General features: G+C 36.3%; 1 protein-coding gene across 4 annotated transcripts in view; it reads left to right on the top strand.

Moving 5' to 3' along the window:
• CNTN4 (contactin 4) overlaps positions 1-14,649 on the top strand; it is a gene marked incomplete at both ends in the record, with an annotated part of 500,648 nt that overhangs the window by 235,826 nt on the left and 250,173 nt on the right. For all 4 annotated transcript variants that reach the window (XM_080914740.1, XM_080914738.1, XM_080914739.1 and 1 more), the window contains one exon: positions 11,330-11,425. In XM_080914740.1, the coding sequence (XP_080770866.1) occupies positions 11,330-11,425 (96 nt within the window). The remainder of the gene's footprint in view (positions 1-11,329; positions 11,426-14,649) is intronic.

The following is a 14,649-nucleotide window of genomic DNA, read 5'->3' as shown; positions in this document are numbered from 1 at the left end:
TGAAGAATTATGTCTCTTTCTCTGAAGGCTGTAATGAGCCTGACTTCATATAGAGAAATATATATATATATATATATATATATATATATATATATATATATATATATATATATATACATATATAATTTGCACACTACACAAGCTAAATGTATCATGTGTCACCACTGCCTTGTGTGTAAAAGCTTTGATCACATTAGCTTCTTTCAATTCCCTGGTGTGATTCCATGTTTTGGTCCTCTCAGTCTTTGTTTGATAGGATTGATGGATAAAAATAATGGTATTTATTTTTTTGCTATGCAGTGTTACTATTTCATGTGGTAGGTGTACCCCACTCCAGGTACTTCAGTGTCAGATAGTTTTAAGCACTGAATGGAAGACTTGAGAAAGATTGGGTGAATAGTGATCCTGATGGTTACTATGAAGCAGTAATCAAAAAAAGATGTGGTAGATTAACTGGAGTCAAGATCCTCTTTAGATCACAAGGAAAATGTCCTCCGAGGAAGTTACTTAGACTGAATAAGGACCATATGTCATGAGTGACAGTCTTTCAAGCCAATAAAATCATCTTAGGTAGTTCAGCTTTGTCCTCCTTACAAATGATTATCCTTACTGAGATGATCAATTGCTTACACCTCAACATAGAGGTGCAGAATAGGGTATGAGACTCTCTCCTGAGAATCTGCTGCTTCTTATCTGGAAGTTCTGCATATGGCATGAAGCAGGAGCTAGAACATATGGAGGCTGGAAAAAACTAGAGTAGGGTACCATCTATGAAGCTACAGTGATGCCCTTGTTACTGCTAGATTAAGCTTTATAGGTGCTGCCAACTGGAGAAGTGACCATGCCCTATAAGTTACCAGCTCACCTAGGTAAGGAGGTCCCACACAATTTATTGGTTCCCCACAGTGAAGTTTGAAGGAACTGTGCCATGGTTTAACTTCAAATCCTTTTTAGAAGTGGCCACCTTACTTTATATCTCTTCCAGGGAAGAATATTAACAACACTGTGATATGCTCAAATTAGAAGACCACATTAAAAAAAAAGTGATTGACATACTTAGAGATCCGAAGATAGGGTCAGCCTTGAGGCTCTTGAACACTGGAGAGGAAAACACAGTTGTCACAGTAAAATAACAAAGAGAGAAAGTAGCAAAGAGTAAGTACAGTGATACAAGCAGGGGCCATCTCCCCTCCACCCCGTGCAGAACACTTGAAGAGTCCATGTTTTACTTTGAAATCCAGTAGTTCAAATTATTTCCGGTTTGTCTTTGTATGGCATTAGTGTGAAACCAAAGATAAGAGAATGTGGTATCCTAACCATTAACACTCCAGTGCAGGGTGACATGTGAACAGAGATGAGCTCCTATGGAGAAAACTGCTGGTAATAACAGCTTGCATTTCAGGGCACCTGTCTCTAAAGCAGAACAGCATTATTTGTGGTGCCACATAGAGCTAATCACGGTCACCTCCTGGGCTAGAGAGGTGTGCATTTTTATGGAGCACACGGGAAGCTCAAGTGTTTCAAATTGAGTTGTTCTTTGGCTTCCTAAATAGTACAAAGGGCGAGATGAAATAGAGTATGTCAAAGAGATGAAGGGAAGAAACGAACTCAAATGAGGAATAAAAATAGCTGCCTGCAAAGTCCTACTCACTCGGAGAAAAGGGCAGCAAAGCAAACGTCATTTTCTTGTGAAGCTGAGAAAGTAATAGTTGAGGAGAGGAAAATGTGAGTGTCACAAGGGCTGGCTGAACAATCGGCTGCATGCTATTAATTCTATTACATAATTCAATGGAGAACAGAGGCTAAATTGATGGGCTTCTGTGTTGGGCAGGTCTAGATTCTTGTTCAAACTCTTCCTTGTGTTCCTTCTGTGATCTTGGGTTTTGTTCCATGCTATCACATGAAATAAGATAACAGAGCGGACTTCACAGAATGGTTGTAAGAAATACATAGAAAATAATTCTAAGGTCTGTGTGTGAGCTCTTTAGAACTGGCCTTACATTCTTCTGAAGTATTTTTATGAGCATAGTGAAGTAACCAAATTAACGCATTAAAGCCTTCTCAGCACAGAATACCAACTATGCAGTCTTTGGTGCTTCCTGGAGTGTTGTTCTTGTAAACAAAAGCCAAGGTGGTAATAAGGAACATAGAATAGGTTAGTGACCTGCTTCACCAAGTGCCAGACTACTTACTGGCCCTGGGAAAATACGTCTTTGGCCATCTGTACATGTTTTTATCCATCTGAGTTGCTTTGTAATGATTCTTTCATCCATTTCCACAGCTCTGCCTTTTCTTCCCAACTACTTCATAGATTATTAAATTTGGATGCATTTATTTTATTATTGTTTTATTAGCTATCCCAAAGTCATAGGCAATGTGTCTGTAGATCTACTTCTGACTTGTTAGTCGTATCAACCTGATTGAATTAAGTCACTCTTTAAATATTTTCAATATAAAGATGACCAGAAAAGACATTCACTATTCAGTATTAATCCAGCACCTCCTATAAGATTCAGCCAGTCAACATTCTACCATTGGGATGACATTCAAAAGACCTCATCTCTACCTGAGGGGCTGTTAGCCACTGATAGCTTCAAGGGGAGAAAGAGCCAGTTCACTTTAAGGGTGTGGCCCCTAGTGGGTTAACAATACTCCAGTATCAACTTAGCCAGGAGCACATGGGAAGCAAAAATTGAGCTTATTGGGTTAAAGGGAGAAAGAAGAGAAAGGATGAGTTTTTGAGAGCAAAAAGGGGAAGATCTAGGTTCAGTTTTGGGAGACCTATAGAATAAATATAATAAAATTTTTGTACACATATATGAAATTCTCAAAGAATTAATAACCCGATATATTTAAATGTTAATACATATTAAATTTTAGTATATATTATATGTCATACATTGTATATATAATATTTAACAATAATTCTAGTTTTAAAATATGCCCCCTGCTTTGCGCAGAAAATAAATGAGATAATGATTTTTAGGCAATTGCAAAAGGTATAAAATGTGATTTGCTTTGTTTTGTTTAGTTGTTGCTGATATAACATCTGGCAACAAACAACAAGGAGCTCAAGGAATTTTTGCTGAACATGAGATAAAACAAATGAAAGTTACTAAGTTCAAGACAGAGAGCTTGGTGTATAAGAGGATGTACTTGCTTCAGAGAACCTGAGCCCACTTCCCAGCACCTACATCCTCCTGCAACCATGATTCCAGGTGACCTGACTGCCTTTTTTACATACATCAGCTCATTGGTGTATACCCACATAGACAAACACACAGATGCATAGTTAAAGGTAAAATTCTATTTCCTAAAAAGGCATAATTAAGATAAATGTGCTTCTATCAATATTTTATGAGTACTAGTATATCTGAATATATTTAGGCATTGTTATACATATACATGCACATGCACATACATATATACACATATATACATATACACCTAGTATAGGATGAATTTCTAAAACATTATGCTTAGAGAATAAATGCTTATAATAATACATTTTTATTTTTGATTAACAGTAGTCCAATAGGGCCAGCAGTGTATATGACTCAGTAGATAAAGTGACTGCTTACTGTTCTCAGAGACTTGGTTATTATCTTCAGCACCACACAAAATTGTGTGACTTAGGCACATGCATACAATCTCAACTCTCTGGAAGTAGAGGCAGGATGATCATAAGTTCAAGGTAATCCTCAGTTTCATAGCAAACCTGAGACTACCCTGAGGTGTTTGAAATAATATCTCAAAGAAATTCCTTAAAAAATTAAATAACACATTTTATTTTAAAGAAGAAAAATTTCTATTTTATAAATATATATTTTATGTAAAAAACACAATTTCTCTCAGACCAAAATATTTTATTAAAAAATGCTTCTAGGAAATTTCTAAAGCAACAACATTTTATGTCTTATGATGATTTCAGCCCATAGACCAGATGTGATGGAAGAATGAGTGGAAAGTCTTGGCTTAAAAACACAACAAAAAAGGATATGTTTGAGGTTTTGTCAGCATGGTGGCAGTGGTGGTGGTGTGTAAATATGTGTGTGTGTGTGTGTGTGTGTGTGTGTGTGTGTGTGTGTGTGTGTGTGTCTATCTGTGTGTCTGTGCATTTATATGTGTATCTTTGTGTGTCTGTCTGTCTGTGCATGTATATGTGTATCTCTGTGTGTATATATGTCTGTGTGCATTGGTGTGTCTCCATGTGTATATGTGTCTGTGTGTGTCTCTCTGTGTCTGTGTCTGTGTTCTATGCCCCCACAAAACATTGACTTTGACACACAAATGTCACTCTAGTAGAAATTCAAACTCATTTTTTCCCAGTAAGCAACTTTATGTAGACTTTTCTTTGGTGCTCCAAAATAGCAATGGTAGTGCGAGCACTCACAGACCACTGGCTTTGGAGCAGGCAGTGAGTTAAGTGCTTTCCACACATCATTTTCATCTGCAGAAAGCCCTATGAGATGGGAATTATTGACCTGTTACTGGAGATGAAGAAATTGAAGTTCAAAGAGATTAAGGAACTCACCCACATCATACAGCGGTGGAGTAGGAGCGAGTGCTGAGCTCATCTACCAGGCCTCTGACTCCAAAGCCGGCATGATAAACCATTAAGCAATTCTTCCTCTTGCTATAAACTCACACTTGGAGACCCAGTCAACCATGCCAGTCTCACTAATGGGTTCTTCCTCCTTCCTGAGTGGAAATGTACTAAAATGTGGCTTTGCAACCCATGAGGTTTTGTGAATTCAGATTTATTCTGGGTATGAGCCTCTACAACCCCGAGAAGCATGCATATGTGCACCCACATGTGGGAACCAAATGGAAGACATCGAGACATGATTTAAAATATGCTGCCTGGTAACAGGGCTTTGGAATTACTCTCTGAAAATAGCTCCTTCTTTTTATAAATGTTGAAATCATCATTATGGAAATCATATTCATAACCAATATATTACTTGACCATCTTCCTGGATTGATATTGATTTCCTTATTGATTGCTTTTCTTCAAAACTGAAGGAAGCAGTAAGACAGGAGATGGGTGCTGACAGTTTCCTGTGTTACAGACACAGTGTGAGAATGAATAGAATCCAGGTCTAGGCAAGTTAAGAAAAAAATTATAAATTTGTGCTTTACATTTATCTTGTACAATACACAGAACTTATAACTGAAACCGATTGTGGTTTATACATAGTTTACGATGCCGTTTTTTTATTCTTCATTTTCTCTCTTTTCTCTGTGAACTTATAGAACACCATGATATGTGTTACTATCTAATTAACCTTTCCTGGCCATTTTACAACTCAACTTTTTATATGCTCCTCTGGGAGGTACCAGCTTGCAGATAGCATCAGCCCTCACTGCCCATGTGTGCACTGGCTGGTCTCTTAATGGTGGCTTAAATAAATTGCTTTTTCTTAGTCAATATTATTATTTCTCACACACACACAAAAAAAAACTTGGATCATGATGCTTTTATTGGCTATGGAACTTGTCCAAGTATTTATGGGAAGATACTTTTTTTTAACCAGCTCTCAACATTTAATAACTTTCTAGACAGGAAATATTTAAATGTTTTCCATCTTACTCTCTGATTTACTCTGTGGTTTCAATTCTGAGTCTTTTCTGTTCTAAGTTTATCAGTGATTTCATGGTCCAATTTTAAGGCCTTTTTGCCCTCTGTTCTTCCAAGAATTTCACCACCAAATCCCTTTGGTGCCCTTGTTGAGCAGCTCATTCCAAATGCTGGAGTACATTTTTCAATTTGATTAAAAAATAAGATATCAATAGGACATTTTTACAAGAGAATAAAGGGTAGATACTTGGCGGTAAAGATATGATTTGAAAACATATCTAACATAAAATTGTTTATCCCCTAGTACATTATTTATAAACCTTTAATGCAAAATAGTGACAAATGAAGTCACCACAAAAGTAGAAGTAGTTGTTTTAAATGTCTGTGCTTTGCATATCAATGAGCCATAGGTAAAGCTAGAGAACATGCTGTTTTAAGAAACTGTGGCTCCTGGATATTAATGCTTTGTTATACGTTATTTCTCATATCCAGCTGTGGTTTTAGTTATCAAATTCATGAGTTAAATGGAGAACTTAAAAAAAATAGGTCAGTTACTAACATGGCAATATTCCTTTTTCTTAGTAGAGTTGTTTCTGATTCTCCTCTTGTCTTTTGCTTCCTCCTCTTTATGCTTCTTCTTCTCTTCTTCCTCCATGTCCTCATCCTCTTTCTCCTTCTTTGCTCCTCCTCCTCCTCCTCTTGTTTCATCCATTCTACCAAATATTTCAATTTCCCCTTGGGTATTCTTAGTAAAAACCAAGGGAAGATTAAAGACCGATATTCCTAATCAGCACACTTTGCATTGTAGTGTAGCTGTTGCCTATACATTCACAGATACTCTTTTATTCATAGATAGTTCATTTGCATACTCTTTATCTTTGTCAATTAATTGGCTTAGGTACTCTGGGTACTTGACATCACTACATTTCTAGTGATGCTAAGGACTCTTTCTCTCGGTGGCTCCAGAGGAAACAAAACTGTACTATATTTACAGATTTCCAGGTGCATGAACACTGAAATGGTGAACTTTCTTACACTGACACTGACTTTTCATACATGACCTATGAATAGAGTACTGGAGCTGTAATAGAACTAGATGAAGATGTGTAAGAATAGTACTTAGTACATGGTATGTGTCTTAGTCAGGTTTTCTATTCCTGCACAAATGTCATGACCAAGAAGCAAGTTGGGGAGGAAAGGGTTTATTCAGCTTACACTTCCACATTTCAGTCTATCACCAAAGAAAGTCAGGACTGGAACTCAAGCAGGTCAGGAAGCAGGATCTGATGCAGAGGCTATTGGGGGATGATGCTTACTGGCCTGCTTACCCTGGCTTGCTCAGCTTACTTTATTATAGAACCCAGGTCTACGAGCCCAGGATGGTACCAACCACAATGGTCTGGGCCCTCCCCCATTGATCACTAGTTGAGAAAATGCCTTACAGCTGGATCTCATGGTGACATTTCCTCAACTGAGGCTCCTTTCTCTGTGATAACTCTAGCTTGTGTCAAGTTGACACAAAACCAGCCACAATACACCGTAGTATAATTTGCAAATGGGTATTGTTGCAAGTTGTAAAATGTTCATGGTGAAGAAGTGTTAGCAATAATGTCTTCTCTTTAATAGTTGTTATGATCATTATAATCATATCTAGATTATGATAATAATCTAAAGTAACTGTAAATATGTTAGTTTATATTTAAAATATTGTGTGTATTTTGTTTATGGTCTTTATTATTGAACCTTACAACAACAGAATATACACATACACAAACATACACTTAAATAACCAGACCCAAAATCTTTGTCTCAGTGACTGACTATATAGTTTGAACAGCTATTTGGGATAAAAATCTGTAAACCTTGACCCTAACTTTTATGAATTTGTTTGTTTCACTGCTAGGTTAGGATGAAAAATATATTCTATAATGAACATTGTATATATTACATTTATTATGTATGTGATAAATATTGCCAATAACATGCTTGGTCATGAATGTACAAGGATAAAGGTTGCTTGTCATATACATATCTGTTTGATTAGAGATTGGTGAATTATAATATTTAAAAGTATTAACTAGAGGCCTGTGATATTTTCAAAAATACAGGCATATGTATCATTTATTTTTCTTAGCACCCACAGCTCACTCTGCTGTGTATTTGCAACTTGGGTGCCTCTTAAAATGAGATGCTTAGGGGATGATTTTCCATGAGACCACAACATTCCTTGGTAGACAGAGCTTATAGTGATCACCAGCCTTGCAGCATTAAAGGTTTTGTGCTTGGATGTATCATTTTCTCATAGTATTTCCTTTATCTGTTGCCATGATTCTTAATTTAAAGCAAAGCACATCTAATCCTCAATTTACTTGTCATATAATGACTAGACTACCACAACTAATATGTGGCAGAAATGGTTTCCAAATTCAGATATGTCAATAAACAGCTTTTGATTCAAAGTGAATCTTCATCTGGAAAGTTTTTTATTAACTACAAACAAATACTTATAAATATCTCCTCAAATGTCATATGGGTATACTCTGAGCACCCAAATAGTTTAAAATTAATGCCATTCTTAAGGTAAAAATCTGGATCACATTTTTAAACTCAAGTAGGACATGTGAAAGTTGTATATATATTTTAGGTACTTTCCCATTTTGGAACATTTACTTTCCTTCTTATGCATATGACTGCTGTACTTGCATGTGTGAATGTATGTATGTTTGTAGTATGTATGTATGTATATATGTATATATGTATGTATGTATGTATGTATGTGGGTAGAAACTGTGAAAACCAAAGAAGGTATCAGATCTGCTAGAACTGAATATTCAAACTTGTGAGCTGCTGCTGTGTGCTGTAAACCGAACCCAGGTTTTTTGGAAGATGAGCAAGTTCTCCTAACCACTGAGCCATCTTTTTAGCTCCATTTCTCATTTCCTTACTCTGATTATTAGGAAAAAAAGCAATGTTTGTTTATGTCTAAATGAATTGTGTATTCTTAATTTTTATGCCACTCTGAGAATTGGATGGGTTAGCTATACAAAAGAGGATGACTCATACTAAGGTCCAAACTGTAGGAGTTCATTTACTGGGATTCAGTACGTCTGACACAAATAAAGGTTTTAAATACCTCAATTAGTTTTAAAATTCCATGAAAATGCTTTTTATAAAAAAATTCTACTTTATCTCCTTTCATATTATTTCATTAAATAAAAGAAAAATCGTATTTTTCCATCCATAACCTAGAATCTATTAGTAGTGTTTGAGTGAAAATATCCTCCAGAGGATCATATACTTTGTCCCTGGTTAGTGTAACTGTTTCGGAAAGATCACAAGGTGTCATCCTGTTGGCAGAGGTGTGCCACTGAGCTAAATAGGCTTGGAGCTTTCAAATATATAGGTTCTTTCCAGTATCTTTCACTCCTCCTCCTGCTTGTGAATCGCGATTGTCTTAGTCAAGGTTTTTATTCCTGCACAAACTTCATGAAAAATAAGCAAGTTGGGGAGGAAAAAATTTATTCAGCTTGTACTTCCACATTGGTTTTCATTACCACAGGAATTCAGGACTGAAACTCAAACAGGTCAGGAAGCAGAAGCTGATACCAAAGTCATAGAGGGATGTTACTTACTTGCTTGTTTTCCCAGGCTTGCTTTCTTATAGAATTCAGGACTATTGCCCTAGGTATGGCCCCACCCACAATGGGTCCTCCTACTTTTAATATCTAATTGAGAAAATACTTGTAGCTGTATCTCATTGATGCATTTCCTTAGGGGGGCTCCTTTATGATAATTCCAGCTTTTGTTAAGTTCACACACAAAATCAGCCAGTACAAGGATGAAAACTCTCAGTTACAACTGAAGTGCCATGCCTCCCTGTCTGCTTCCTGCCATATCCCTGCTGTAGTGGTAATAGATTCTTATCTTCTAGAACAATGAGCCCCAGATTTAACACTTTTCTTTAATAAACTAATTGATCATACTAACCTATTATGGCAGTAGAAAAGTTACTAAGACACTTTTGAATAAAAAGATGTACAATACATCATAAATGGAAATTTTCATTCCAGAATTGTTTGTTTGTTTTGTGCAGACAGCATGTCTCATTCATTTAACCCGTATTTCCCCTTCACTATGATAGTCTTTGGATTGATGTGATTAGACACTGCATGGAAGGAGTTGACAGAGATTTTGAGCCAGCATAAGGCATAAGTATTTACATCCTGGAGGTACCAAGTGAAACTTGTCAAAAATAACAATAATAAAAACACTGGATAGGCTTAATCTTTACCCAAGTTTAGATGCAGCTGTTCAAAGACAAGATTGTGTGTAGATTTTAATGTATCTTAAGCTTTCCCTGACAGTAAACTGGGTCTGAAGCATGTCAGCTTGAAACTCTGGAAAGATTATTCAGGCTCATGTCGTCCTATCACTCACAAGTATTGTCTGCCTTAGTAGGTTTCATAGTAAGTATAAACAGGAATGATACTAGCTTATATGATTGTTATATAAATGCTATTTGTCTGACCTGAGATAATCGTATCATTGTAAAGCTGCCATTCAAATGGCAATGGGAGAATTCAAATTTCTTCTAATGAAGTAGGTAAAATTACATGACTTGTAACCGTGTATGACATACTTGAGTTAGAAGAGACTTAAATCCATAATTGAGTTTTAAATTGAATAATTAGGACAGGAGGGAAAAAAAGAAATAATGAATCTTTCTGTGCTCATTATTAGGAGAAATCTTATTGGTGAGGTAGGAGGTGAAAATAGTCTGTTGAAAACCATCTTCCACTTTATTACATGTATTTTACATCACTATATTGATTTGCAACTATTTTTTCTTCTAGTTGTGACCTTTGAGCTACCAATGTCTTCCTTTCTTTTTTGTATGAGCAGAATGTTCTCCCCAAAAGAAAGATAATGAGCCACCTATCAATATTTGAAAACAGATGAGAATTCAAAATTACGTTATTTGTGCATATAATTATGTGTATATGCTGTACATATGTATATCTGTGTGTATGTGCATTCATGTACACATATACATGCATATACATATGGTATGTACACAGAATAGAGTCCAGTAATCCCAGTACCTGGAAGAGTGTAACAAAAGGATACTTTGTTTCAGATTGTGAGTTCTGGGCCAGCTTAGACTCTATTTCAGGACCATAACTCTAAGAATCAGAGTGAAGGGTTAAAATATATACACACTGATATGTACACACACACACACACACACACACACATATATATATATATAGAGAGAGAGAGAGATCATAAAATAGATTTATGAAATAAAATGAACAAACACAAGAGTTTCTATAATAACAATGACACTTAACTACAGGAGGTCATACAATTTCAGTTTCCTTACCTATGTTAGTAATGTCTAGTACAGTTTTGTAGAATGATAAAAGTGCTTTTATGTGCATTGCACAATGTGGTATGTGGTTATTAAGTACACAAAAATTTATAAGTGTTATCTGAGGAACTAAATTACATAGTCTGAAGACAAATGTAGAAAATACCTCTTTTATTATACAATTTAGCAATGGAATACAGGAATAAGAGGAAATATTGATTTAAAACATCAGTGTCAATTAATCAGGATTTCCCTGCTATCTATGAAATCCAAAATATTTTTTTCAGTACAACTATCTTCTTGAAAATTGTCACAGTGTCCCATGATATGTTAGGGCTGTAAAGCTTAAATGTGTTTTTCTTTATTTCTCTCAACAGATCTTGAAAACTTTAAGACAAGAACGAGAAGCACAGTGTCAGTCCGTCGAGGTCAGGGAATGGTACTCCTGTGCGGCCCGCCACCCCATTCTGGAGGTAACTATAAATACATCTGCATGTGCACACTGCACTGGATGATACTTTTTCTTACAGGATATTTTTCCTCTTGACATCAACTGAGGGGACAGTGTCATTTGTAGTGATTGCCATAGTCCTTCTATATTTAGTAAGAGCTATTGTGAATTCCTCATATAATTAGAATAGAAAAATATAAAGCTGTACAAATGTCCCATGTCATCATGTGCCTGGCCCATGTCCAAGTCTGTCAGGTTCAGAATCCTTTCGTTTGAACAGGTACCTGTTATGTCTGTGCAGGTTAAAAGGAAAAGATGATGCTAAGTTACCTTTTGTCCACATTAAGCTTTTGAAACCAAATATGTGTTTTGATTTTCTATACCAACAAGCAATTCTCTAGCACGCTGGATACCAGCTAGCTATGCAGTGACTTAATTCCATTTGGTATCTATAAATAACTCTGCTTAGAGTGATCATGAGATACACAAGGCTACACTACCTCCAGGGCAGGAGCTACTAATGTCCTAATCTCCACTGTTTCTGGTCAGCTATTCCTAACTCAGGTGTAATGATTTGCTATAGCAGTTCACAGAACTAATGGAAACAGTTCGCTAATTATATTAGTAAATCACAACTAGGGGCAAAAATTACTGTCAGATCAAGTGTTTAAAGCAGTCTCCTCAGGCCCTGAGAAATATAGTATTGTTCGTCAGAATAATACTAAAAATGCCAGGCAAAAATTATTGCACATTCAGGGTGAAGTAGTGATACTTATTAGAATTTCACAAAGCATATTTTATGTATGATTATTTTGTCTGAATGTATGTATGCATACCTATGTCTAATTCATGAGATTAAAACATGGTATCAGGTTCCCAGAACAAAAGTTACACATCTTTGTGAGTTGCTGTGTAGGTGCTGAGAATCAAACCTGGGACCCTTTAAAGAGTAGCCAAGGCTCTTACCTACTAAGTTTCCAATGACAAACGTGATAAACTCAGTAAATGGAAAGCTGGCTGAGCAGGTAAACACATCTGGTACTCATACAAAAACACAAGTTCCATTCCTAGTACCTACATAGTGGCTCATAGTCATCTGTCCTCCAATGTGAGATGATCTGAACTCTCTTCTGCTTTTCTTACAAACCAGACATTCATTTAAGGCACAGTTATACATGAAGTCAAAACACTCAGACATCTAAAATTAAAGCAAGGGAATCTTTCCTTCTAAAAGATTAATAATATCTACTCTTAGAAGATCTGATTTAGTTTGTTATCTACTATCATGATCCCATAATTTTTCTGTTTGACATTTGTAGCTGAAAGAGCAAAATTTAAACTTGCTGTTTGAAAGTACTGTTTCTATTTTTTTCTTGTATTCAAAATTGTAACTTCTTTTTATGTACGTAATAAGCATTCACTATGTGTGTATGCACATGTGCATGTTACGTATGTGTGTGTGTGTGTGTGTGTGTGTGTGTGTGTATGTGTCTGTGTGTCTGTGTACACAAGGTGATAGGTCAACCTTAAGACATTTCTTCAGAGATTCCCACCTTAGTTTGTGAAACGTTTTGTTTGTTTGTTGTGTTCTATTTTGAGACAGGGTTTCTCTTGGATCTGGAAATTTCAGGCAGGCTAGGTTCCCTGACCAAACATCCATAGCCATCCTCTTGTCTTTGGATTCCCAGCAGTTAAATGATGGTACATACCGTCACATAGATTTCTTTCTTGGGTTCTGGAGCTCAAAGGCAAATAATCCTTGAGACTGATAAACTCAGAAACTGAGACAGGTCTCACTCACCTCTGTAACTTCCTTTTTAATCTAATGTTACATTTAATATTTCTAGAAGAATCAACAGCTAGGGATAAAACTTGAGAGCTTACAGTTGGAGAATAAGCATGCTGCTGGAAGAAAAACAAAGTCTGTTTGAGATATGGGATTGTTAGGTTTTCTGGGGCTGTGCTTTTGAAAATGAGGTTGTTCCTTAGTAATTCATGTCCTTACAAATGAAACCAGAATTGCTAAACTCAGACATAAGGGCTGTTCCTGATTCTGATTCAAATCATTATCTTAAATTAGACAAATATTTTGAAATCTTGAGGCTGCATTCTTTCCATCTTATAAGGAAAGAACTTACAACAAATCTTTTAGATCCCTTTTACTCACATTATTCCATGATTATACCTCAATAAATGCTGATGAATGTCTTTATTAAGTGTGTTTGCCTATCCTTTTTATAGAAAACCAGTTAACTATCAAAATGTATTTTGATTCTGGTGAAATTTTTTTAGATTAGTACTGATAAATAATATAATCTGATTAAAATAAAGATAGGAATTTTGCTACATTTATTATGGACACCTTTACAGTATTAAGCTTCAGTACCATGACAGCGACTCCAAGGATTCATCCTAGAGGTGGATTTTCAACATTCTCCTAGTGTAATGGTAGCAGTGAAAAAGACACAACATGATGAAGTGAGAGGGCTGTATTGCCTGATCACGAGGTGTCTAACTCCTTCCTTCTTCCCACAGAGAATGTTATTAAAAATTGCCATAGACTTCTGAAATATGTCTGTCTCCATTGACAGCAGTCAGCATCTCTGAAATCTACTTCCTTGAGCTGTTCTGACATCTTGACAGTCGTGAGGGTGAAAGACAAGGAAATAAATATTCTCATTATGGGCTCCATTAGAAGCCACGTACACAGTAATGCTGTGCGCAAGACAGGTGCAGCCTGGAAAATTTCAAGAAAACAACAAAGAACATCTTGAAGGTTATGAAGGAGCATGTCAGACATCTATCTGTTTTGTCCAGCAGAGTTAATGATTATCTGATCATATCTTCCTTCCATTCAGAAGCCTCCAATGCAGTGCAGGCTGTAGTTACAATTTTCTCATGCTTTTGTCCAACCTGAACACCACCTGGAAGCTGTCAGAATAGCCAAAAGCTACCAGACCTACTGAGCATTTTAGACTTACCATATGGTACCCTAGTTTCGATTGTAACATGTCACACAGGGTGAAGGAAATGAGTCAGGCTCTTACTGTATCAGTGGGGTACGCAGTAAAGCCATGAAATGTGCTGTAAGAGATGCTGCTCATCCTATTTCAAAAAGCATTCATTTTCAGACTTTCATTCGGTAACATGGAAATGAGCAGCAAATAATCATTCTTGAGAAGCATTACTTCCAAGGTTCTGTCACTGTGGTAGTATCATTTTCATGTGATGTGTGTGTGTGTGTGT

Source organism: Micromys minutus (assembly GCF_963924665.1).
Source record: "Micromys minutus genome assembly, chromosome: 3".
Lineage (NCBI taxonomy): Eukaryota > Metazoa > Chordata > Mammalia > Rodentia > Muridae > Micromys > Micromys minutus.
Note: the sequence above shows the minus strand (reverse complement) of the source record. Positions and strands in the feature narration are given on the sequence as shown.